At 39.9% G+C, this 27,035-nt stretch overlaps 1 protein-coding gene across 2 annotated transcripts in view; it reads right to left on the reverse strand.

The window, feature by feature from the left end:
* ERMP1 (endoplasmic reticulum metallopeptidase 1) overlaps positions 1-26,052 on the reverse strand; it is a 50,541-nt gene extending 24,489 nt beyond the window's left edge. Inside the window, exons 1-9 of one of the 2 annotated variants that reach the window (XM_024734258.1) lie at positions 25,662-26,052; positions 24,012-24,313; positions 20,256-20,383; positions 19,501-19,606; positions 8,129-8,275; positions 7,420-7,512; positions 4,567-4,779; positions 3,484-3,704; positions 330-504 (exon numbers count right to left, since the gene is read on the reverse strand). In XM_024734258.1, coding sequence (XP_024590026.1) covers positions 330-504; positions 3,484-3,704; positions 4,567-4,779; positions 7,420-7,512; positions 8,129-8,275; positions 19,501-19,606; positions 20,256-20,383; positions 24,012-24,313; positions 25,662-26,005 — 1,729 coding nt within the window. In that variant the 5' untranslated portion in view covers positions 26,006-26,052. Of the gene's footprint in view, positions 1-329; positions 505-3,483; positions 3,705-4,566; positions 4,780-7,419; positions 7,513-8,128; positions 8,276-19,500; positions 19,607-20,255; positions 20,384-24,011; positions 24,314-25,308; positions 25,416-25,661 lie in introns of those variants that run through there. The other variant, XM_024734259.1, reaches the window with a different exon arrangement.
* Positions 26,053-27,035: the final 983 nt, after the last annotated feature.

Here is a 27,035-nt window from a genome sequence, read left to right on the forward strand (position 1 = left end):
CCTTCGCACCTAACAGAAATTAGGTTAGCTCTGACTCTTGCCCTTTTGGTACATGTTATCTTAGTGAGAGAAAATACTTTGACTTAGGGTAGAATACAAATAAGAAAACAAAGTATGTAATATATTAGCATGTGCTCATTTACGTGAGAATGATGGGGTAGGTATAAGGTGTAAGATAAAAACCTGTGTGATCTGAAAGTTAAAAAAAAAAAACAGCAACAATTTAGAAAGCCTACCCAAAAAGATCAAATATGGAAATAGTTTCTGGAAGCCTTATCTTATGTATTTTAAGGTATTTCCCATTTGTATCACAACCAAAAATACCCTACCATGCCGCTTAAAGTCCTTGTGCACGCAAAGCTTTGTGAGCAACGGGAATGCCACCCAGACAGCGCTAATAAATGCCGAGCAGAGCCCTTGGTAAGTGAGAGCTGTAAGGAACCCACAGTGCACAAACAGAGAGACGTCAAAAAATACTTCTCCCAGATACTGGTCACTGGCATTCTGCAAGAAAGAAAATATACAAGTCGTCTCATTCATGGGCCATTCATAAAGATCTTCTATTGTAGTGTAACTTCCACTGCTCCAAAAAGCTATATTTTGTTTGGAGCAGGGTCTATCCTTTAAACTTTAAAGTAAACACTGACAAAGCTACCTCCTATCATAAAGTAATAAATTCAAATTACTGCACAGGAAAGGGGAATTTAACAAGATGGGGGTAAAAACATCATTACTTGTATATAATCTGTGCTCTCCCTCCACCGGGCTGAAAGACCTTTGGAAATGTTCTAAAATAGAAGAAAGGACTCTCCTAAAAACATTCACCTCTGTAAGCTCTTTTATTCATGCAACTTACAAGGAATGTCAAGCAAACTGCAGAAATGACCTATGTGAAGGCGGCTGCAGCGCCACCAACAGCACAGCTTGAGAACTGCAGGACCTCTAGAGCACACAGCCATGGGGGGTTTTGGCTTGATTCCTGAGTCTTTTCTATCTCCAACTGGTCTTGTAGCACAACTTTGCCCCCATCCTGGATTCCTGGTGGTTTCACGTTATAAAATTTGGTCTACATTTTTTGAGCTCTGAAGTCTGAGGATTCCTGTGCAGCACCTTGAGTTCTTCAGAAGAAAGTTGCCATATGAACTTAATACATTTTAACGTCTGCACCAGCGATTCTATTAATGTAAACATGAAAGTTATAATTTTAGTGCAGAAATACCAAAATGGAAATAGATATATTTAAGCTTTTCTTTCTCCTCTGCCTTCTCATTTCTGTATAGTCCAGGGCATGTTTGTTATAAGGGTCCCTAATTCAAGAGCTCAAAAGAGTTTGTCACATGTTTTCAAAACAAGTTAAAGTTCACTTGACAAACCTCCTTTGGACAATGAAAGACAGGCTATCATCGTTAAATAATTAGATGTTCAACACTGTTAATCAAGAGTCATGGTCTTTAAAAAGAATAAAATAATTCTTAGGATTCAATTTGAAGCCAAATTATACTCAGATATCTAAAAACAAAGATCTCAACAATGAAGACTGTAATAACTGAAAATGTTTTACATTGTTCCCACATTGTACCCAAGTCCAAACATCCCTCAAATCTAGTTCCCCTCTCCCCGTCTCTATTATCCCTCTACCCCTTCCAATCCATTCTGTACACTGTTACCAGTGTGTTCCTACTAAATTACAAATTCTCACACTCAATATCCTGCTTAGAAATTTTAAATTGTGGCCCCACTGATTTTTAGGGTCATGCTCCAACTTCACCCTGGCCTACTTTCCCAGTTATTATCCTATCAACCTCATCTTCACCACACTGAACTTTTTACTGACTGTGAGCCAAATGCATCTTGTACATTCCCACCTTTGCCCATCAACCTGTTCTCTATCTGGCACACTTCTACTCAGGCTTCAGAAACCCAGTTCAAATGTCACCACCTCCTTCATGAAGCCTTCCTGACTTCCACAAACAAAATTCATCTCTCCTGGCCCTATATTCCTACAGCACTGTTAATATATCACTCTACTTCACTTCGTCCCAATGTACTGAAACCCCTGTGGTTTCTCCATCATTTCATCCCCAAATGAAACTGTGAGCTCCTCAAAGAAAAAGACTATGTCCTGAATCTCTGGACCAGACCTTAGCATGGAAGCCCACTGGATACTCAAAGACCATTTGTGAAATGAAAATAAAACACACTATTCTTTACATTGTGCCTTCAGCCCAAAGTTTTGTAATCAGACAACTGAAATCAGTCAAAGTAGAACTTTACTAAGCATTTCTGTCTTACCCTCTATTGCACCCCAATGCCGTATCAATGACAGTCAGCCACGCTCTGACTGATTACATACCATTGCACTAAGAATAAGCATGTGAAATTGAGCCCCATGGTATAATTCTTTTGGAGACAGAAGCCACTAAGATACAAGCATTGGCTCAACCATAAACAGATGGCTAACCTCAAAGAGCCTTTCTTCAATAGGGCCTGAAACACAGAAGGGCTCCTCAGATCATATCCCAACATGAACTGAAACTGAGACCAAGGTTCAGGTACCAAAGACATCCTTGTGAAAGGATGCTGTATTATAGTCTTCCATGTCTCCATTCTAATCCCCAGCAGTACAAACCGAAAAAACAGGTGTACACTGGCCGTCTTGAAAATGACGGAACTAAGAAAGATTTTCCCTTTAACTCTCTTAGAAAATCAGAAACCACTGCTTGCTCTCTCACTGTAATTTATTTTTAGTCCTATTACCTCATAACCCTAATACCTAATTTTGTTTTTACCAAACAAAATACAATGGTATACAGTTGAAACCACAACAATATGGCTATATTCTCTAAGTCAGCATAAATCATTTTGGAACCCTGTCTACCTCCCCTTATTCTCCTTAGCAGTGTGTCAGTATAACCCCCAGACCACAAAGGCATGCTGACAGAATATGCATCAACAACATAAAAGTTAAAAAAAAAGTGAAGGAAACTGAAAACTTTAAGCGCAGTTTTAAGTGCAACGTTCATTCCCGCAGCAAACACTTACTGTGTGTTAGTGCTGTTTCAGACACTGCCTAAGCACAGGGGACAATGAACAAAACAATCCATGCCCTCAAGGAGCTTACAGTCCAGTGGAAAACAGAGCTATTCAAATATAAATAATTGGGTGATCCCAAGGAAGGCTGGTAGATTAAAGAGCATGGTTACAAAAACCGCAGAGTCAGGAGAGGCAAAAGGCTATGCTAACAAACCTTGCTGTCACCAACACCCCAAACTGTTTGCAGCTTTATAACCTCATTTGAAGTCTACTACCCTCAGAATGAGAAGCCTTCCAGAAAGTCAACACAGATCTCGGAGTCAATTATCTATAGCCATGCCAAACAATCTTTGATTGCTCAAAAGGCCAATCACAAGGAACACCCACCTGAGTTTGTCTTCAATCCTAGAAGGCAGCAAAAAGAAATCAATAAATATGCCCAACACTTACCACATAATGAAATCTTTTTGCAAGGGTATGTATGAATATTATTTTGGCAACAGCTGCAGTTCCATACAGACAAACGGAGACGTAGAAGTGGTTATACCATGAGAGAGACTGTCCAATAAGAGAGATGAACACTGCTATGATGAGAACTGTAACCAAGCTAGTAAACCAGCTTATCAGAGTGATGCCAAGTCCACAGAAGAAGTCCTTTGTGTAGGTAGCAGCTAATTGAGAGAAAACAAAAAGTAGAGATCACCGTCTTTATCAAATCAATTTCATAACCAGTCAGTAGAATTAAAGAAGCAAACATTAAAACAAAATTCACCATTGTAATTGAAAATACTGACATTTCCTAGGGGTAAGGTTTGTTGAACACTACACAGGGAAAGTATCAGTGAATAAGATTCAAGTATTGACATCTACTCAGAGTCCCTGCGTACAAAAGACTCAAAGAGATAAGTCTTCAGGAGTAGTTCAGATATATTCCTGGCTAGAAAAGTGGGTCGTCTTAATCTTCATCACCTTTGGGATGCTTTGTGTATTGAAATAACAGCAGAAATGGAGGGCAAAGTTCCATATAAAATCTTACTAAAAGAAGCTAACACAGGAATAGAAGTAGCATGAGAAAATAACCAGTGATAAATGAGTATTTAAATTGCTGCTAAATATTTTATCTGATAACAGCACACACCAACTTAGAGTACAAACATAGTAGAAGGAGACCAATTTAACCAGAAGACGCTCATTTATACTCCAGAACAGTGTGCTATTGGTCTGTAGTGTGGACAAGACTTTTTAATGGGACTCTTCACTAAAAGTCAATCTTTACAAACCATTTTCCACAAGCTTTTGTGGTACTTCTATGAAGTGCCTAAGTACGTAAAAATTGCCTGCTTCACCATGACTAAAAGTATAATGAGCATATCAACCTGATATGCATTTACAAATTTCTTACAACAGTATAAATCAAATGTTAGTTTTCTTAAGATTTTTAACTTCTTGGAAAGATATAAGCAAAGTGACTAAAAAACTTCAGGCAAATTCCATACCCGTGCCAGTACAGTAGTTATAAAGGAAAATACTTACTCTTATTTTGGGGCTGCAATAATTTCTTTCCCAGGTATAAAGCAACAGCCATTACCACCACGTAGTTAATTATCAAGCCAACACGAGAGGGGTAGGCAATGACAAACAGGCCAAGCACATCAAAGAAGACCATGTTTCCATGTTGATACTTAGAAGAAGAAGCCAACATATCAGATGTAGCTAGATATTTAAGAACTGCTAAAATATTGTCACCTATTAGTAAAAAAAAAAAAAAAAAAAGTAACAAAGTTGAATAAACCATCCACTGTTGGAGTAAAGAAATACCTAGAAAGACTGTGAACAGAAATAGCTTTCTACCATCCTACTGCTCTCCCCCACTTTTCTTACTAAATATCTCAGATAAGGTCCATGCCTCCTACTCTTGTTTCCTCTCCACTTCAAAGCTCAGCGACCTGGTCAGCTAAAAAATTTTCCCCTATTAAAAAAAAAAAAAAAAAAAAAAAGTAACAAAGTTGAATAAACCATCCACTGTTGGAGTAAAGAAATACCTAGAAAGACTGTGAACAGAAATAGCTTTCTACCATCCTACTGCTCTCCCCCACTTTTCTTACTAAATATCTCAGATAAGGTCCATGCCTCCTACTCTTGTTTCCTCTCCACTTCAAAGCTCAGCGACCTGGTCTTCATCCTTACTCTTCTATTTATTACAGCTACTCCCTGATCAATTCTACCCTCACTGTTGACAAATCAAGTGACTGTTTCTTAGTCCTTCTTCATTTAATATATACTTAATGTAGCAGACACCACTCTAGATACCAGAAATTCAGTGGGGAACCAAGCAGCTCATGAAGCTCACAAACACCAAACAAGTTATTACACGTGTATTAAGAATTAATAAGGAATTTCAATGATATCCCAATTAAAAAGAGAAATAAGAAGGAGAGAGTCCCCTAAAAACATATCATGGTAGACTAACGGAATTTGAGAAGTCAGGGAAGCACTCGAGGAAGTGAAATTTACAGCTAAAGGATGGACAGGAGCTACATCGGGGGACAGATTGTCCAGACTGAGACTGTTCATCTGTGTAGATGAAGGCCCTGAGGAGGGCAAGTTCCAAATACAGGGTGGAAAAAAAGTCCGGAATGAGTAGAGAGAGTATTCAGCAATGAAGCTGGAGAGCTGGGAGAGTCATTATCAGGCAGAATCTGGCACATCAGATGCTGTCACAAATATCTGTTATATCAATCAATGACTAAACGAGTTTGAACTTAATAATGAAGAATTACAAGAAGACATGAATGATTGGCATTTCTTCCTGCTGCTCGTCCCATTGACTTTCTCTTTCCACTGAAGACACCACCTCTGTCTTACTGCGGGATTTCTTTCATTGGCTCCTCTTTCACACCTTAGAATGTGTCTTCCTCAAAGCTCAAGTTTAGTCCTCTACCTTTGCTTCCCTCTTCCAAATACCATTTCCATTCTCCATACTTCTGTGGTTTTCTCTATGCCTTTAATTTCCAAACCCAGAAATCCAGTTCTGTCATGAGCTCTAACAGTGTATCTATATTTTCATCTGGTCAGTTCAGACACCCTCCGTCTTACATCTGACAGACTTCAGTCTCCTTCCCCTCTTCATGCCTGCTCTGGATGGGGGCCTCCTTCCCGTGTTCCCATAATGGTCAATGGCATCATCTCTCCCCCAGCCAGCTAGGCCTGACGCTGCCCCCTGCTGCCCCTTCTACCTAATCTGTCAAGTTCTGTTGAATTTACATTCAAAATATACCTAATTTTCTATCCCCTTGCTTTCATTTCTATCTTTGGTCAACACCCCAGTCTAGGTCCTTTACTATTCCACACGAAAATTACTGTTCGAACAGCCCTGACTCCTGGCTCTCTCCCCGTCTTCACCATCCACTCCACACTGCATCACCAGACTGACAGCATTTTAAACCATCATTCATTCATGTACTCAGGCCTTTAATGATTCCTTATTCCTACAGCATCCTCTTGCTGATTTTTAAAGCTTTCTACAATTTTATCTACCCTATACACTTATACCTCATTTCCCTCTATTTCTGAAAATGCAACCTCCATTCTCTGACAATCTACTCACCAACAGCCCCTCATACACAAACACACCCTACTCGTGCTGTGCTCTTACTTGGGACATCCTCTCTTTTCCACTGTGCCAAATCCCACCAACTCTTTTTAAGGCTCAGCAACAGACTCACCTCCCCTGACTACTATGGATCTCTCTGGAAAACACTTTAACTCCCTTACCCCTTGTCCTGACACCTGTCCTATAACCCACTCACTGGCCCTCACCACTCAACCTTGGATCAATGTAACTTTTCCAGACCTGGGCAAGTTGCCCAAACATGTGCTTGTACCACCTCCAATGTATAGCTTCCATTTTGGCTACAGTCTCATCACTCAGCAATCCGACCATAACCCTGGGTCAACACCCTTTCAAATTCCTCATAATGAATAGTCTTATGTTCTTAACTGCTAAACTAGATTTCAAGGCTAAAATTCAAAGCCTCATCTAACTCCAAAGCCCCACCTCATTTACACCATACACTGCCTCCCTAATGCACAGGACACAGAATATTTATAGGTTTACAGGTCATCCATAGTATTCCATCTTAATATCAAAAGTCTAAATTAGGGGCTTCCCTGGTGGCGCAGTGGTTGAGAGTCCGCCTGCCGATGCAGGGGACGCGGGTTCGTGCCTCAGTCCGGGAAGATCCCATATGCCGCGGAGCGGCTGGGCCCATGAGCCATGGCTGCTGAGCCTGCGTGTCTGGAGCCTGTGCTCCGCACCGGGAGACACCACAACAGTGAGAGGTCTGCGTACCACAAAAAAAAAAAAGTCTAAATTAGAATACCAACCTGCTCGCTGAATGGAATCTGTTAGAATTCTGTCCGCTGTGTCATACTTGGTGTGATAAATGTATCCATTCTCAATAAAAGCTAAGTCTATTCCTAAGACATACAGAAAAAAAAAAAAGTCATTTTAAAGATCAACCTTACTTTAGGCCTATTTGTTTAATGTATTAAATTCCTGAAAGACAAAACATCAAAGCAGTGACATGATTGCTTTGTCACATTCATGAATGCATGATGTAAATTTTCTTCCAAATTCTCACAAAACCAATAGTTATGGTACATAATTCAATACATAATGACTGGGGCATTACAATTCACACAGCAAGGCGTAGGAATATTGAGCACGGGAGGTCATCAAAACTTTGCCATTGACATCCTTGCCAGGGCAGTTGGCACAGCAAGATAACAATGAAAAAGACCCCTGAAGGATCTATTACCATCTTTTGGGAATGAAGTGCTAACCAGTTCTCCCCTGTTCTGTCACACTGTGGGCCAAGATGACATGTTCTAGAAAAGGGAAGCATTTAACTTAGACTGGAGTTTAAAAGAAAAAGAAACTATCAGGGTGTCTCTTTCAGTAAGTCAAAATATGCAGTTTTCACATAGAGAATTTGCTCTCAGAAAATGCTGCTCACTCACAAACTTCCAAAATGTAAAACTTGTTTTTGATTAATCATTGTCACAAAAAAGCCCGTAACGACTGACAGAATACCTGGAATGTTCCCAAAATCCCTGTAGATACGAAAGTCTGTATCTGAAGGAATGATTCCACTCTGGAAAACCTCCTGAGCCACCACGGAAGCAAAAGGGTGTTTAGCTGCTGAAACATAAGCTTGGACCAACCAAGGATTTTCAGGACCTGAAATGAAACATGACAACACAATACAAGGTTAATCTGGTAAATACTTTTAATATAGTAATTTTTTAAACACACCTAAAATAGTTACTGTGGTGATTTGGGGAGATAGGTCAAGAGTTTGTTTTTTTTAATCCTATTTTCTGCATTTTCCAGCATTTCTTTGATAAATGTGTATGACTTTTTAGAATGAAAAATAACCTTTAAGAAAACAAAATTGCTTTTAATTATAAAATAACAGCACTAGGGCTTCCCTGGTGGCGCAGTGGTTGAGAGTCCACCTGCTGATGCAGGGGACACGGGTTCGTGCCCCGGTCCGGGAAGATCCCACATGCCGCGGAGCGGCTGGGCCCGTGAGCCATGGCCGCTGAGCCTGCGCGTCTGGAGCCTGTGCTCCGCAACGGGAGAGGCCACAACAGTGAGAGGCCCGCATACCACACAAAAAAAAATAATGATAATAAATAACAGCACTATAAAAACTTTAAGTTTAAAAATGAAAAACCACTAAGATAAATATCATCATTTTTCTATCTTCAGTTTTCTTACAAATGTATGACTGTGTGTACATAGCTGTACTGATAGGGTACATATACTCTCTACATTGCTCTTTCACTTAACAGTGTACTAAATGCACTTTCCTATGTTGCTAGATATTACAATGATCATTTTAAGAACTGCATAATCACGGAATATATCATAAAGTTCCTTACTACTATAAATTTTTGCAATTATTAATAATTCTGCATTAACATCTTCATGTACATACAGCTTTTTTCAAATGTGGGAGTTTTTTCTTTAGGATAGCAAGATAAATTGTATTACTGTTCCTAATTATTCACTCCTCCCTCCCATATAACTTATAATGCCTCCCTGGGGAAGTAGCACATACATAAATTGCTTCCGTCAATTGATTGTGAATGGGAGAGAAATGAACTTCAACTGAGAAGACTCTGAAGAGCCATCACATGGTCCATCTCTCCCATTAACTTTGGCCCTGAGATTAAAACATCCCTGATGAGGGCTTCTCCTTCAGCCTAGGTCTCAGAATTAATAAGACACATGGAACATAATAACCATGGGATGTAGCTGCAGTTACTCAGGAACCAGAATGTAATGCAAGCAACAAATAAGCCTTTGCTATTGTAATCCACTGAGATTCAAGGGTTGTATATTACAACTAAATTTACCAAAAAGTTGTCTGCTGTAGACAGATCAAGTAACTGTATTTCAGGAAATCTAAGATTAACATTTTTATAACTTTATAAACAGATAATCGATTTGCTTTCCTACAGAAAAAAATAACCTACAGAAAAAAATAACCATAAACGGTTATTTTATATTATAAAATTATTGTTTTCTGTTATAATAACAGAAAAAAATAACCATAAACGGTGCAGGAGGGAAGGGGTGGAGAAACACTACAGAACCAGACACCCAAGTGACCCAGAGACTGGAGTTACCAGGCATGGATTTTAAAATAAATACTATTAATTATTCAAAAACACAGGTGATAGCAAGAATTTCACTAGACAAGTACAACCTATTAACAAAGAGAGAGTGAGAGACATAGTCAAATGGAAACCCTAGAACCGAAAAGCGTAATAATTGATGTTAAGAATTTTAATACATATTATAGTTTAATACAAAGTTAAACACAACAGAAGAAAAAATTATATATCCAGAGAATTAAAGCACAGAAGGAAACAGGGATGGAAAACATAGAAATGCTTATAATACATATGGGATACAGTGAAAAGGTCTAACATGAGTAACTGGAATCTCAGAGGAAGAGGAGAAAGAATGGAGTAGAAGTAATGTTTAAAGAGGTAAAGGCCAATAATTTCCCAAAACTTAAATACCAAGCTATGAATTCAAAAAGCCCTACAAACCCCAAATAGGAAAAATATTTTAAAAAAACCTACTCAGCACCAAGATCTTTGCTTTTGAATACAATTATCCACTAAAAGAACCAGTTCTCCCTAGAGATATGCCCAATTCCAGAACTGAGCCTAGGAAAATACTGGTAAGTGGGATCATCTTGCACCAGAAAGTAAGAAGGTGCTCAAACAAACATGTCAGACACATGTCAAAGGGACAGGCACCAGCTGAAGGGGCTGCCACTGGCCTAAACTGGAACAATTCATGCATCAAAACGATTATAACAGAATATAAAATCCATAAAATAAAACATACATGAAACACTGAAATAAATACACACAAGAGAGAAGAGAAAGCCTTCCTTCTAGCGAACTCCAACTATTAACTACAGACGGAATGACGGACCCAGAAAACAGCATCTGGCTAACATTATAGTAAAAATGCTTTGGGGCAAGAATCATCAGTGATTGCTAAAACTAGGATCAAAGTTTCACAAGAAACAGGATATCTACGCAGCCTCAAACTATTTATTACAAAGGTGTAACTTTACAAAGTACAAAAATCTGGCAAATATAATCAAGTGATAGAAGGTTAACACCATCAGTAATTAGACAGACATTACATGCTTCTGATGTGATGCACTGAGAAGAACACAAATGTAAAAGGAAAAAGAAAAATGATGGTGCAGAAGCAGATTATCAAACCATATCATGTTGAAATATTAAAATATTATTACTATTACAATTAGATATTAATAAAGTTTTATGATTAAAATATTAAAACCACATTGAAAAACAGGTAAAGCTAAACTATAAAGGAAAGAAAGTAATGATCATAAAAATTAGAATAATGGCTAACCTTAGATGAGAGGGAGGGAGTTGTATTTGAGAAGGGGCAGGTGGAAAACTTCTGGGAGGGTGTAGCAAGAGTCTATCCTCTTTCACACGTGGGGGTTAGAAGGGTATTCACTTTATAATAATTAAGTTCACACTGATATTTTTTATGTGCGTGTTATATAATGACTGTGATGTATCGAAATACATCTGACATTTGATCCTGGATTGGAACTCAGACTAAAAAAAGCAAAACAAAGGATGTTATCAGAACAATAGAAATCTGAATATGTACTGTTTATTCATTAACTGTTTTACTGGTTTTTTAGTGGTTTTCTTTTGCGGTACGCGGGCCTCTCACTGTTGTGGCCTCTCCCATTGCGGAGCACAGGCTCCGGACACGCAGGCCCAGCGGCCATGGCTCACGGGCCCAGCCACTGCACGGCATGTGGGATCTTCCCGGACCAGGGCACGAACCTGTGTCCCCTGCATCGGCAGGCGGACTCTCAACCACTGTGCCACCAGGGAAGCCCTAACAGTTTTATATTAATGTCACACTTTTTGAGTGTGATAAATGTACTGTTATTGAAGGAACATACCCTTGTTCTTTATCTACTGAGATGATTACGCTGAGATTATCAATTGAGATGGTTTTTCTCCCTTACTCTGATAATGTGGTGAACTACATGGAGTGACTCAAATATTAAGCCGTCTTCATTTACCATTAGTAAAACTGCAGGATGTAAAATCATTCCACAAAATCATTTGCATTTCTATACACTAATAATGAACTATCAGAAAGAGAAATTAAGAAAATAATCCCATATCCAATTGCATCAAAAAGCATAAAATACCAAGGAATAAATTTAACCAAGGAGGTGAAAGAAATGTACACTGAAAACTTTAAGACACTGATGAAAGAAATTGAAGATGACACAAATAAATGGAAGAAACTGTGTGCTCACAGTCTGGAAAAATTAATATTGTTAAAATGTCTGTGCCACACAAAGCATCTAGAGATTCAATGCAATCCCTACCAAAATTCCAACGGCATTTTTCACAGAAATAGAACAAACAATCCTAAAATTTGTATGAAACCACAAAAGACCCCAAATAGCCAAAGCGACTTTAAGCAAGAAGAACAAAGCTAGAGACATCACACTTCCTGACCGCAAACTATATTACAAAGCGCTAGTAATGAAAACAGTATAATACTGGCATAAAAACAGAAACATAGATCAATGGAACAGAATAGAGTTCAGAAGTAAACTCACACATATATGGTCAATTAATTTACAACAAAAGAGCCAAGAATACACAATTGGTGAGGGACAGTCTTTTCAAATAAATGATATTGGGAAAACTGAACCGCCACAAGCAAAATAATGGAAAGGGACCACTATCTTACACCATACACAAAAATTAACTCAAAATGGGTTGAAGATTTGAACATACAAGACTGAAATCAGGGACTTCCCTGGCGGTCCAGTAGTTAAGACTCCGAGCTTCCAATGCAGGGGTGGCGGGTTCGATCCCTGGTTGGGGAACTAAGATCCCACAAGCCGTGTGGCCAGAATAAATAAATAAATAAACTTTAAAAGACTGAAATCATATAATTCCAAGGAGAAACCATAGGCAGTAAGCTCCTTGACACTGGTCCTGGTGATGATTTTTTGGTTTTGACACCAAAAGCAAAGGCAACAAAAGCAAAAAACAAACAGATGGGACTACTTCAAACTAAAAAGCCTCTGCGCAGCAAAGGAAACCATCAACAAAATAAAAAAGGCAGTGTACTGAATGAGAGAAAATATTTTCAAATCACATTTCTGATAAGGGGTTAATATCTAAAATATAAAGAATTCATACAAAGCAAGAGCAAAAAACCCCCCAAACAATCTGAGTGAAACATGGACAGACGACCTGAATAGACATTTTTTCCAAAGACGACAAACAGATGGCCAAGAGGTCCCTGAAAGGTGCTCAACATCACTAATCATCAGGGATATGCAAATCAAAACCACAGTGAGATATCATCTCATACCTGTCAGAATGGCTATTACCAAAAAGACAAGAAGTAAGTGTTGGTGAGGATGTGGAAAAAAGGCAACCCTTGTGAATTTGGTGGGAAAGTAAATTGGTGCAGCCACTATGAAAAACAGGATGTTCCTCAAAAAATTTAAAAATAGACCTACTGTATGATTCCACTTGTAGGTATTTATCCAAAAAAACAAAATCTAACTCAGAAAGATATCTGCACCCCCATGTTCACTGCAGCATTATTTACAATAGCCAAGACATGGAAGCAACCGTGTCATCAATGGATGAACAGATAAAGAAAACGTGTGTGTGTGTGTGTGTATACACACACGCACACAATGGAATATTATTCAGCCTATCCTAAGTGAAATAAGCCAGAAAGAGAAAGAAAAATACCATACAATCTCACTTATATGTGGAATCTTGACCAAAAAAAAAAAAGAGGACTTCATAGATACAGAGAACAGGTTGGTGGTTGCCAGAGATGGGGGTGTTGGGAGATGGGTGAAATGGGTGAAGGTGGTCAAAAAGTACAAACTTCCAGTTATAAAATAAATAAGTCATGGGGATGTAGTGTATGTACAGCATGGTGGTTAAGTTAATAATACTGTCTTGTATACTTGAAAGTTGCTAAGAGAACAGGTCTTAAAAGTTCTCAGCATAAGAAAAAAAACTTGCAACTTTATGGTGATGAGTGTTAACTAGACTTACTGATGATCATTTTGCAATATATACAAATATTGAGTCACTATGTTGTACACCCGAAACTTAAAAAATCTTGTATTCCTGAAATAAGCTCAACTTGGTTGGAAAGCATTATCTTTTTTGTATGTACATATACATATATGTACACATATACACATAAATACACATATATTGCTGGATTCAGGACCAGTGTTAATAATATTTTATTTAGGATTTTTGCATCCAAGTATGGCATATATCTACCAAAAGTTATCTACCAAAGCTGAAATTACACACACCTTATGACTCAGTAGTTCCACTCAGAAACATGCATACACAAACATGTGTGCTAAAGACACTCATAAGAATGTTCCTAAAACCAATCGTAAGAGCCAAAGCCTAGAAGCAACCTAACGTCACTAGTAGAATGGATATCCTTGTCAATGGAATATTATTCAGCAATGAAAAAGAATGAACTAAACACAACATAGAGGAATCTTACAGACATAATACTGAGTGAAAAAAAGCCAGACACAAAAGCATATGAGTCAATTTACAGAAAGTTCAAACACAAGCAAGATTAAATCTATCAAGGCATAAGTTAGAATGGGGTAATCTTGGGGAAGGAAGACCGAGAAGGGACACAGAGGAGGCTTCAGGCTCCTGGAGTACTCACAATACTCTCAATCTTGAGCTGGGTTCTAGTTACATGACTTAGTCTGTAAAAATTCATTAAGCTGAGCACTCTCAGAGCTGTGTACTTTTCTTAGTTTATAATAAAAGATGAAATAAAGACACCTAAGGATATCATCAAGTTTAAGTTCACTTTATGCACTGTACCATAAAAAATATTTGAGAAAAATGTAAGATCCATCAGTACGAAAGGGTTTTGAATAGCCACTACCTGGCCTTTGACCCCTTTCAGATCACACTGCTGCACAGTAGTGCTCCAGCCCTACTCCATCCTCTCACTGATTGTCCACTGAGGCCTACAGGTCACAGACAGGTGAAGTGTTGGTGAAAAAGGGAAGACTGGGGAGACTGGGATGGGGAACGTAGATGAACTACTGAGTAAGATACTCTCTGTGATATAAACAGGGCAAAGGCAGCTCTTAAACAAGAAATTACAGACTTGAGGATTCTATGCACTGGTTATTAATCCTCTATTATCCCAGTTTTACTCATGAGGAGCTGAAGCATGGAGCTCCAAGGTTGCAGTGCTACAGCTGAGATTGGAACTTGGGTCAGCAGAACACAGAGGCTGTGCTCTTAATCACCACCTATCCTGCCTCCCCCAGAAAGCTCTTATCTTAATTATCTCACAGAGGAAGGTGGGAGGCACACACAGAAATATTTTCACCGTATAGTCTTTCTCCTGCCATCATCTAAATGCCATGATGCTTCCAGTTTCTTGTGTACCCATTTCTTCTTCAAGAATGCATCCCATCTTTCTTAAAGCAAAGGGCATGAGCATGTGTGATACTGAGGGGAGGCAGATCGCAATGCCAACAATGAAAAGTCAAGTTCCCTGGAAGTCCAGAACCAACTCACACACAGCATCATTCCCTCTGCTCTACTTTCTTCTAACTTTAGTTGGTAGCATCAATGCCCAGAATAAACAAAAAAAGGAGGAACTGGGCTTCCCTGGTGGCGCAGTGGTTGAGAGTCTGCCTGCCAATGCAGGGGACACGGGTTCAAGCCCTGGTCTGGGAAGATCCCACGTGCCACGGAGCAGCTGGGCCCGTGAGCTACAAATACTGAGCTCTGCGCGTCTGGAGCCTGTGCTCCGCAGCAAGAGAGGCCGCGACAGTGAGAGGCCCGCGCACCGCGATGAGGAGTGGCCCCCGCTTGCCACAACTAGAGAAAGCCCTCGCACAGAAACGAAGACCCAACACAGCCAAAAATAAATAAATGAATAAATAAATTTAAAAAAAAAAAAAAGGAGGAACTAAAAAAAGAGACTGAGAGCAGAGAATATTATTACGGAAGCCAAGTAAGATGTTTAACTCAACACTAATATAACCAGTCCCTTATGCATGGACGTGGAAGGTGTTTCAGTTTTTCATTCTTATTTAAAAAAGCTGAGAAGATTATGCAGTACTTAGACCTATGCGTCTATGTGCAACTATTTCTACAGGATAAATTCCTGCAAGTGGACCTCTGGACAGAAGGGTCTGTACATGTTTTAAAGTGATACATATGGCCAAACTGCCCCAAAACTGCACCAATCTATACTTCCACCAATAGTGTTTGAAAATGCCTGTTCCTCTGTATTCATCAGAACTGGGCATTATCATTCTACTTACTTTTTGAAAATCTAGTATTAAAAAAATTCTTACTGGTATTTGAATTTACATTTCTTCTAAAATAAAACTTATTTGGTTTAGCAGTTTCTTAAAAAGTTAAAACATAAATTTACCATATGACCTGGGAATTCCATTCTTAGGAATCCACCCAAAAGAAATTAAACTGTATGTCCACACAAAGACTTACACACAAATGCTCATAGTGGCATTATTCATAATAGGCTAAAAGTGGAAACAATCCAGATGTCCATCAGTTGATGAATCGATCAATGAAATGCAGGATATCCATACAATGTAATATAATCTAGCCATAAAAAAGAATGAAGTACTTGGGAATCCCTGGCGGTTCAGTGATCAGGACTCTGCGCTTCCACTGCCAAGGGCTCGGGTTCAATTCCTGGGGGGAACTAAGATCCCGCAAGGCGTGTGGTGAAAAAAAAAAAAAAAAAGGAAAAGAAAAAGAATGAAGTACCGATACATGCTACAACATGGATGAACCTCAAAAAATACTCTAAGGGGCTTCCCTAGTGGCACAGTGGCTGAGAATCCTCCTGCCAATGCAGGGGACATGGGTTCGAGCCCAAGTCCAGGAAGATCCCACATGCCGTGGAGCAACTAAGCCCGTGCGCCACAGCTACTGAGCCTGTGCTCTAGAGCCCGCGAGCCACAACTACTGAGCCCGTGTGCCACAACTACTGAAACCCGCGTGCCTAGAACCCACGCTCCGCAACAAGAGAAGCCACCGCGATGAGAAGCCCGTGCACCACAATGAAGAGTAGCCCCCAGTCGCGGCACCTAGAGAAAGCCCACGCGCAGCAACGAAAACCCAATGCAGCCGAAAATAAATAAATAAAATAAATTTTTAAAAAAATTAGTAGAAATGATTATTCTAGTCACTAAAAACTCCCCAAACGAATGTCTCTCTGAAGTGACAATGGAGCACTAGAGAGGACAAACTGTTTTAACGGAAACGTTCCCAGGGCAGGACAAGCGCTACTGTGTAGGATAAAAGCGCCTGTTGCAGAAGCTGAAGACAGGGTGGTCTGGCAGAGCTCCCCAGGACTCCAGACCCAGGAGGCCTCATCCTCCCTCTTCAGACATGGAAGCAACACTAACTAGCTTTCTGAAAGCAATCCCCACAAGAAAGCTAGTTTTTTGTAGGAAGGGCATCTGGAAGTGAGAGAAATACTGGGAAAGGTATTAGACTGTCAGAAAGTGCCCAGAAAGCTTTCAGGTATACAGTTTAGCCACAAGAATAAGCTACCAAAACCTAGGGGGAAAACAGCATACAAAGACTCAAAGAAAGGGGCGAAACATTCTTTACAAATATCTGTAGGATGCCCCTCTAGAAAAAATTTAATTTTGAAATATGAGGATTTTAGAATGAGTAAAACATTTAAATTGTATATATATGCTAACTAGTAACAAGTCTGTTTTTATTATTAAAGTAATCATATGAAATGCAAAAAATTTAAACAATACAGAAAACTATAAAGAGTATCAGTAAAGCTATAATGGCAATTCTGGTTGTAAGTTTATGAAGCAGTGGAGAGTTCAAATTGGCTTTTCACATTTTGCCCCATCCTCCACTCTAGTCACACCCACCACAGCTCTGACAGCAATGCCCACAATCCAGTAGTGACTGTTATTAACAGTTTGTTTATATCCTTCCAAATAATGCAATTATATCTAAAATGTAAACTGTAGAATTTTATGTCTAACTGTCCTCATTTAGTAAAAAGAGCACGGACTGTAAATTAGACCTAGCATAAATGAGTACTCAATAAATGTAAATAAATAAATGAAATGACTTGGGTCTAGCCCTTGCTAACCCTAGGTAAGTATTTTTTTTTTAAACGCAATTTTTAAAGGTTACTTTCCATTTAAAGTTATTACTAAATATTGGCTATATTCCCCATGTTGCACAACACATCCTTGAGCCTGCCTTACACCCAACAGTTTGTAACTCCTACTTCCCTACCCCTATAGTGCCCCTCCCCTCCTCCCTGGTAACCACTAGTTTGTGCTCTATATCTGTGAGTCTGCCTCTTTTTTGTTATATTTACTAGTCTGTTGTATTTTTTAGATTCCACATATAAGTGATATCATACAGCATTTGTCTTTCTCTGACTGATTTCACTTAGCATAATGCCCTCCAAGTCCATTCACATTGCTGCAAATGGCAAAATTTCATTCTTTTTCATGGCTGAGTAGTGTTCCATTTTGTACACACACACACTATCCATTCACCTGTTGATGGACACTTAGGTTGCTTCCATATCTTGGCAATTGAAAATAATGCTGCTAGGAACATTGCAGTGCACGTACCTATTCAAATTAATGTCTCTTTTTGTTTTTGAATGTATACCCAGGAGTTACATAAATGTGTTTTAACCTCTCTGGATTATATGTATGAAAGATATATTAATATATACACACAGAATATGTATGCATTAATAAATATGCACAGCAAAATCCAGGAAAGGCACACACTAAACCTTCAGACTGGTTCTTCTTTGGGTCCTAGAAGTACAGGGGCAGGGTCCAGTGATAACAAATTAAAAAGTATGGATGTGAAGGTACTTAAATTATAGTACACTTCCAGGAGGGAAAATATACAAAGACACATTCCTGCCCATGTGCAGCCCTAGTATTTTCACCAGAGAAAAGAAAGACACAGTGTCCTCTTTGCTTACAGAATGTTCTCTTGCTGCGTTTTGATCTGGTGGTTGTTATATCAAGTGTTCCTTTTATCCTGACGGACATCCAAGAATTAGAGGAAAATGGATAATAGTGTTGCATCCACTGACCCCTATAGATATTAGGTACCAGCTTCTTATTATTCAGATGAAGAGTAAACAGAAAGGTTTGAGGTGAAAAGAAGGGAGAACCTTGCTTCTGACCTCATAACCTTGAGATGCTCATAGGTTTGGCTGAAGTTAAAATATACATTCATTTTGAGTGGTAAAAGTCTAAAGTAAGTTGGATGGAGAATATTAAAATGTGGTACTGTTTAGGTTATGAAGACATACTTAGCACTTAGCATATCTCTATAACTTAAACAATATCATGTCTGTGAAGGGTGCTAAAAAATAAAAAACAAGTTCCCATATCACCTTCCTCACTTCCCCTAGCCCACCTAATACCTCAAAATACTCCTCATTATTAAGCTTCTAACAAATGCTACATCTCTGGCTAAAATACATTACCCAAATTTCTAATAGAGCAGGAAAATGGCATGAAACGACCAACATCAGATTTTAGTATGCCCTAACTAAACAAATCTGAGCTTTGAACTCTGATTCATATTACTGGATTTTTATGACATTAACATTAATATTATTTTGTTAAAAACTTCAAAAAGACAAGCTAAAACTGTCTCATGATTTTAAAAGAATGTTCATTTCATTAGATTATTTACATTCAAAAAACTTCCACTTTTATAAAAACAAAAATAGCATTAAAATATACAACGTACAGCCTCACACACCTGTTTGGAATACAAGTTCTTTCCCTCCTACACCCGCGGCCTCCAGGTTAATAAATGCACGAATCAAGCTGGCCCACGGGTGCTGGGTAATAAAACCATGACTGGCCTGAATGAGAAGGAAAGAAAACAGATATCAGTTAAACAATCTTATACTATTAAAGTCTTTATTTTGCTTTTTTTAAGAACGTCTATGTTGATGAGGGGAAGAATAAAAAAAAAATCATTTTTTTCAAAGGCAGGATCTAAAGACATCTATCTGTGTGTCTCTCTCTGCCTAATGGCCGTGTGCAGTTTGCTCAGCAGAAAGTCACTCTTCACAGAAGGCAGCCTGATTTCCATGAATGGAGCCAAACAACATCTTTAGTAGGTGTGAGCCTGTGCAAAAGAAAGTGCAAAACAATAGAAGGGAAGGCGCTATCCCTGCGGTTGGGCATTCATGCCGTGTGCCTGCCTCAAAACATCTCTGAAACTCTAGAAAACCTGAGGCGAAAAATTATGCCTTCACAGAGCCCTTTTATGAAAAAAACACTGACAAGACGATCTGTTCTAAGTTGAGTTTTCAAATATTAAACATGTATACATAAGTGGCTGTAGATTTTTTTTAAGTACTGCCCAGTACAGTATCTCTTTTGCATGTCATTTTATGACACTACTCGAATGAATAATTAAAATGCATAAAGGTTAGCTATTGTTATTATTATTATTCTCATTACCATTATTACTCAAGCCTAGTCTTTAAAACAGTAAAATCTCACTTGCAAGACATTTTCCTCAGCACCATTAAAGAGAAATATGACAGCATGATGTAAGGCTTCTGAAGATGTTGACAAGACACGAAGGACTTCCAGCATCACTGAACAGCTAACTGCATCATCACTGGCACCTTTAAATCAGAAAAACAGATTTGCTTCTCAGATTTTAAAACCTTTACAGTATGAACCATTATGGCAAGAAACAGAGTTTTCTCATCAAGGAAGCATCACAATAGCTGCAAGTAGCATAGCTCTGTCATCATCTGGTGATAACTACACCCACCAGCAGTAAACTCCAGGAGAATGGGAATCTTTGGTTTGCTTGCTGATTTACTCTCAGTATCTGGAACTGTGCCTGGCCCCGCAATAGTTGCTCAATTAATACCTGTTGAATAATCAACCAGAAGGGACCTAAGGCAATATTGAAAACTGGCATTCTCATCGCCCAAAGCAATTTTTAAAATTCTTTATCCTTATTCCATGTCCTCTGTAGTATCCTCACTTCTGGTGTTCACGGTTTCCTATGTCACCTCCAACTGCCACCCACTCCGTTCCCGCTAGTTTTCCTGCTAAAATCATAAGAGGGGTCAGTATGGATAGTGTAGCATTTTTTGAAGTTTCTCCAAGGGGATCATGTGATGAAAAAGTACAAAGAAGAAACCCAATCTAATAAGATACAGGAAAGGAGACTAATGACCTGAGTAATCTTTGGTCCCAGCACTGATAAAGCAGAGAACCTCATCAAATCACTTAACCTCTTAATTCAGAAACTTTATATATTAATTAAAGGTGATTATAAAGATGACTTTAGGGCCAAGACTTTTTTTTAAAGTACCATAAGAGGTCATTAAGGAACTAACTGGATATTTGATGATATTAAGGAATTATTGTTAAGTTTTTCAGTGAGGTAATTCATGGTATTATGAGCATGTCAAAAAAAAAAAAAAGAGTCCTTATCTTTCAACAATACAGCCCAAAATACTTACAGAGGAACTGATATAGCTGAGATCTGCTTTAAAATAGTCAAGGTCGGGGTGGGGGGTAGGGCAGTAGAGAAGAAGCAAGATTGAACTGTTGAAGCTGGGTGACTGGTACACTCAGGTTCATTAAACAATTCTCTTTCTGTATATATTTGAAATTTTCCATAATAAAAAGTTCAAAGAATAATCAAAGTAAATAGGCACAGTAACAACCCAGGCAACAGCATTTCTGGGTTTACAAGTGGGAGGCAGGGTGCTACAGAGAATAGTGTGGGTTTTAGAGTAAGAAAAGACTTCGATGTAAATTCTAGCTCTGCCCCTTTACTATTTCCTGGTCTAGAGAGCAGATTAATGACATCTATATTTCACAGTTGTGTTGTGAGGATTACAAGGTAATGCACAGTGCCTAGCATGTGGTAGGCATTCAGTGTTAGCTTTTCCTTCTCTTTGCAAACTTAAGGAAGGCTCTGCAGCCAGCTAAAGTGCTTGTTTTGGTGCTGTTAAATTCCAGACCCCATTCCTACTTGAGAGGAAACTACTTATAAGCTATACTTGTCTCAGTAGTGATTACTGGATTGTATTTTAATTGAAGTGAAACAAAGTAATAATTACCTAAGTACTATCAAGCAGGAAGTATAATGTAGCTATCAGTAAAAAGTGCCACCTTTCAAAAACCAAAGGAAACAAATGATTTTTAACTTTGAGACTGTGACTTACTTTAAAATAAAAAGCAGTAAAATTTTTCTTTATTCAAAGGAAGAGAAATGGAAATTTAAAGATATATATCTCTATAGCGTCGATTAAAAGTTAAACTGTCTTTTTATCTTCCTTTATTTTAATGGTTCTGGTGTCTGAGAATAAACCTAGAGAAGGGTCAGATATCTTTAAGAAAGTGAAGGAAAGTTAGAGGACAGTATCTATAAGGGCTGGATGCTTAACCAACATCCCTTTCCATTTAAAATTAACCCTGAAACTGAAGCCAGCCCCAGAGTAACAACCTGGAACCATGCAGCAAACCCAAGAAGATATTTAAGGCCTTTTTCTGTGGGTAACATTACTCCTAATTGGTATCAGTTCCTAAGTTCCAGATACCTTGCTGAGAAGTACCCTTAAAAAATAACCATGTTTCAGTTTGTTCATCCACTAAAGTAATTTAGGTGACAGTGTATTTTATGAACATTTTTAAAACTATTTTTAACAATTCATTAATGACAGAAATTTCCCTGAGATTGTTGGCATAGGTATCCTTACAAAATTTTAGTTAAAAATGGGTTCCAGGGGCTTCCCTGGTGGCGCAGTGGTTGAGAGTCCACCAACAAAATGCCATCCTTTCATTACTGGACTCCATATATGTGATTTCCAACATTTGGTACTGTTTGTTTCTGATACTTGTATACATGTCTTTCTTATATAATGCTCTTAAATAACCATGATGTTAATTTGTCCCTTCCTAGATTTTAAGCATCAAAATAGTGGGCACAGGGTGATGCTTATTTTATTACCGCTTTGAAATGGACATACAAGACCACTAATTTCCCCAGCACACACAAAGGTATTTCTGACTTTATAAAACAGATGAGTATATACTAATTTTTGAAAAAGCATGTTACATTCTAAATGCAATTGGCAAGATTCCTAATTAAAGACATCCTAGTATGAATAATTTTATCAAGCACATAAACTTTAATTTATAGTTTGTATAACTCTAGATGTTCATATTGGGGCTGGTTTAAGTTTAAGCAATCCACAAGTACTTAATATTAAATAACTACTAATTGCAAAAAAAGGATTTTTCATGCCAGTTGCTATTCTATTTTACTCGTATTTAATCCGCATTTAATCCTCTAAGCAATGCCATTAGGAAAGTACTGTTATATCGCCATTTTTCAGATTAGAAACTGAGGAAAGAAGTTAAGTAGTTTGCCAAAAGGAACATTAACTACATCCTAATACTCTCCTTCCTTTCAAATATAGCTAAAAGAACTGACTAGCCAGGAAACCCAGGTCCTGGCCCTGTCTCAGATCAGTGGTGATCAGCTAAGCATATTCCTGTGTCAAATGAGGGGATTGAACCAGATGCCATCTCATTGCAAATTGCTATTATTTTCTATTCTTCCCTATTTACAATTTCTAGCTACTGAAAACCTTTTTCTGAGGAATCTTACTCTAAAAAATTGAAGTTCAATTTAGGAGATATTGAATTCAACAAATATTCACTGGTCAGGCGCGGTCCTAAACATCAAGTACCCTATTCTGCCGAAGTATTTTCAGGGCAAGATTTGTGGATTAATGAGGTACTCTACCAGTATGGCATCCCCAATGGACCAACATTCTCACATTATAGGTCGACAGAAACTGCTAGGAGAGTGAGCCTCCAAACCATGTGTCCCTTGAAAGCCACTACTGTTCCTTTATCCCACAACCCCAAAGCCTAGCACAACACCTAGCTGAGTAAACACTTGAAGTGGCAGGACCTAACTCCATGACTGAAGAACACTCACTGGTAACACTGATAAGGCTATTTCAGTCTACCAGAAATACTCGATGCCCTGTCGCTGGGCTGCTGGCACTAATGTTTAAAAATTAAGTAAACAAAGCACTTGAGAGAATACTGAAAGGCAGACCTTAAACTAAATGATAATTATTCTAATTATCCTATCCTCCATAGCAATGAAAAGAAGATTTGTCTAAGAAAATAGTGCCCACAGTTGCTCAACCAGCTTGGAGTTAAGCTTTCTTGTTGTGAGGATTTCAAAATGACTAAAAAACAGGCACAAACCTGGTGAGTTTGCCACTGAGTCAAAATGACAGTTGGCCAGGACAGCATGCTGGGCTCCATCACTGGGTTCCAGCTTTACCACAACGTTGGTGATGTTGTCATAGTAGCTTGTAAACCCTCCCAAAAAGTCAATGCTAAAGGAGCCTGTGGGCCGTTGTACATCTACTGAAATTCTGTGAAGGCTGTTGCTCTGAACTTCAATCAGTTTAATCTGTTCCAAAAGGTAACGCACTGTCAGAATTTCATTTTCTGGACTTCCTGTAGTCCTGGGGCCAATGGATGTTATGTGTTCAAGATAATCCCTGGAAGCAACCAGAAGAATCATGATGACAAGGCGTCCTAGGCTTAAGACTAACACTTCACACAGAGCAACTTTTCCTCCACACTTCCCCTTTCCAAAGAACAAATTCTCTGACTTCTCACATAAAAGAGGCTGCCTTTAGTATTTCAGGTAACATGTGAAAATCACTTGCAAAGTTCCATCATTTTATTTGGCCTTCCATGAGTTCATCCCTTCAGTTTTCTACACTCACTCCACTCCCAACTTCTCCCAACCCCCATATCGAATCAATACAAAGAGAAGGGATTTTATTCAAAACGTATAACTGCTGATGGCTAGACAGAACAGAATACAATTTCATTGTGTCACACTCTGGAGGGTTACTGATGCTGGGTTACTGATTCTAAGTAGCAGAAACCAAGAGCAAAGACAATTAAGTCAAGAGGTTAAATAAGCAAAGAAAAACTTTTGAAGAATGGACTCAGCCCTCCCATTGTGCACACAAGGCCAAGTAACTTCAATTCAGGCCAAAACCAACTCTACCCCTAAAACAAACAAAAAAATTTTTTGTCTTTTCACTGCATTCCAAGTGAGGAAAACAGGGAGTGGGGAGGCGTGTTTCAGAAAGCCTTTAAGAAAATAAGCTTCCAGCACTTTGTACTTAAAAGAAAAAGTTTTCTAAAACACCAAGGCTGTTGAAAAGTCTGCTAGCTTATGATTTTATGAGCTTTTACACACTTAGGTCACAATACCTTTGACTTAATTCACGTTTCCTAGTATACTTAAAGGTCTCTTGTGTTGTTTTTTTTTAAAGAAAAAGCCAAACCTTACACACCAAAGACCCAAGGACAAACTCCAGGAAACTGAGAAGTTCTGAAATCGTAAAATTTTGAATGTGCCGTCTTCCAGGGAGAGCCTCCATAGCTCTCGGGTTTGAGACCTGTGACCCCCAAAGATTTAGACCACTGCATTAGCCCCTTCGGACCCTTCCCAGAAAACCGAACTGGGTCCACAAACCTCACAGCCTTCCATCTCACTTGCAAAGTAGGAGAGCTAGTAAAAAGCGTAAGTTGCTCCGAAAGATGGGCGATTACTAATAACCAAACCATCTGCAGGTGAGGCAAAAAAGGGATGAAAAGCCGGCGCAATCATCCTGGCCACCCGCACCTGTACCACGAGCTTAAAAGGGGGCCGCGCGACCCCCGCGTTCCGCAAATTGGGGCTCCAGAAGGGGGACGCGCCAGGCCACCCCACCCCACGTGCAGCCGGGCGGGGGCGGCGAGCCCAGGAGGCTCCGCGGGGTCAGGTGCACACAGGTGCGGGATCCCGCACCGAAAAGGGACGCCCGGGCCCGGCGGAGGCGGCGGTACCTAGCTTGGCGTGCGTCGAACTCTCCGCGGTGCCCAACAGCGGCCCGACGCACCACGAGCTGCTGCAGCGAGAGCTGCACGAGCGCCCGCAGCGCGAGCAGGTAAAGCGCCAGCCCCAGCGTAGCGCGCGCCTCAGACAGTCCGGTCCCCGCGCCCCGGCTCGCGCCACCGCTCCCCTCCCCGCTCCGCTTCCGCATCCTCGCGCCGCCGCCGCCGCACGCATCCGCCAGGGGCTCATGCGCCAGGGCCTCGCTCTCCAGTTGCGGCGCGGCCGCCGGGCCGTCCCGGCGCTCCCCTCCGATGCGGTACCGCCTCACAGCTCCCGACTCCGAACCCCACTCCATGGCCACGAGCGTCAGCCGCCAGTCCAACCGCCCCGGCCCGCGATAGCCCCGGGAGCCGCCGCGGCGGCCGCAGCGCCTCCTAGTGAGCGGACGGAAACTGCAGAGGGCCAAACTTCTTCTGATTGGCCGGTCCCGCCGCGCCGCGACCCAGGTTCTTCGGGCAGATTGCTGGCGGGCTCCGCGGCAGGGCCAACACCCGGCTGGGCGTGATAGATGTACCTTCTTATTCAGGGCTTCCCTGCCTGGTGTGGGGACAGAGATTAATAAATGGAAAGATAAGCATAAACCTAGAAACGTGAGAAAAGAGAGATTGTTTTTAAAAGAATGCACGAGGGGGCTTCCCTTAAGGGGGGGCTTCCCCGAAGGGCGGGGCTTCCCTGAAGGAGGGGCTTCCCTGGTGGCGCGGTGGTTGAGAATCTGCCTGCCAATGCAGGAGACACGGGTTCGAGCCCTGGTCCGGGAAGATCCCACATGCTGCAGAGCAACGAGTAGCCCCTGGCTCGATGCAACTATAGAAAGCCAGCGCGCAGCAATGAAGACCCAAAGCAGCCAAAAATAAATGAATAAATAAATTAATTTAAAAAAAAAGAATGCACGAGGTTCATCATTTACGCATCATGAAGAAGGCAATGGCCCAGCTTTCGCAAGGAGCGTTAGAATACGCTCTGGAAGAAGTAGGCACCTGGCTCTTCATATTAGAAACAGGACTGCGCAGAGGAGGCCTAGCCTCATGCTTCCACGTACAGTGATCTAATCACAGGTCTTCATAACCATGTGAGGTAACCATTGTCTCCATTTAACAGACTAAGAAAAATAATAGTTGTTATTTCTTGAATACCCTCCATAAGCCACACACTGCTAAGTGCTTTAATACACTCATTTGATTCTCATAAGAATCCTGAAAAGAAAGTATTTTTATGTCCTCTTAATAGCTGAAGAACTTACAGGTAACAGGTGAAGAACTTAAATCTAATTCAGTGGGCTCCCAAAAGAGCACACTGAATATGACACTCTGGAAAGGAAGATTCAG

Source organism: Neophocaena asiaeorientalis, unplaced genomic scaffold, assembly GCF_003031525.2.
Source record: "Neophocaena asiaeorientalis asiaeorientalis breed wild unplaced genomic scaffold, Neophocaena_asiaeorientalis_V1.1 scaffold256, whole genome shotgun sequence".
In the NCBI taxonomy this organism is placed as follows: domain Eukaryota; kingdom Metazoa; phylum Chordata; class Mammalia; order Artiodactyla; family Phocoenidae; genus Neophocaena; species Neophocaena asiaeorientalis.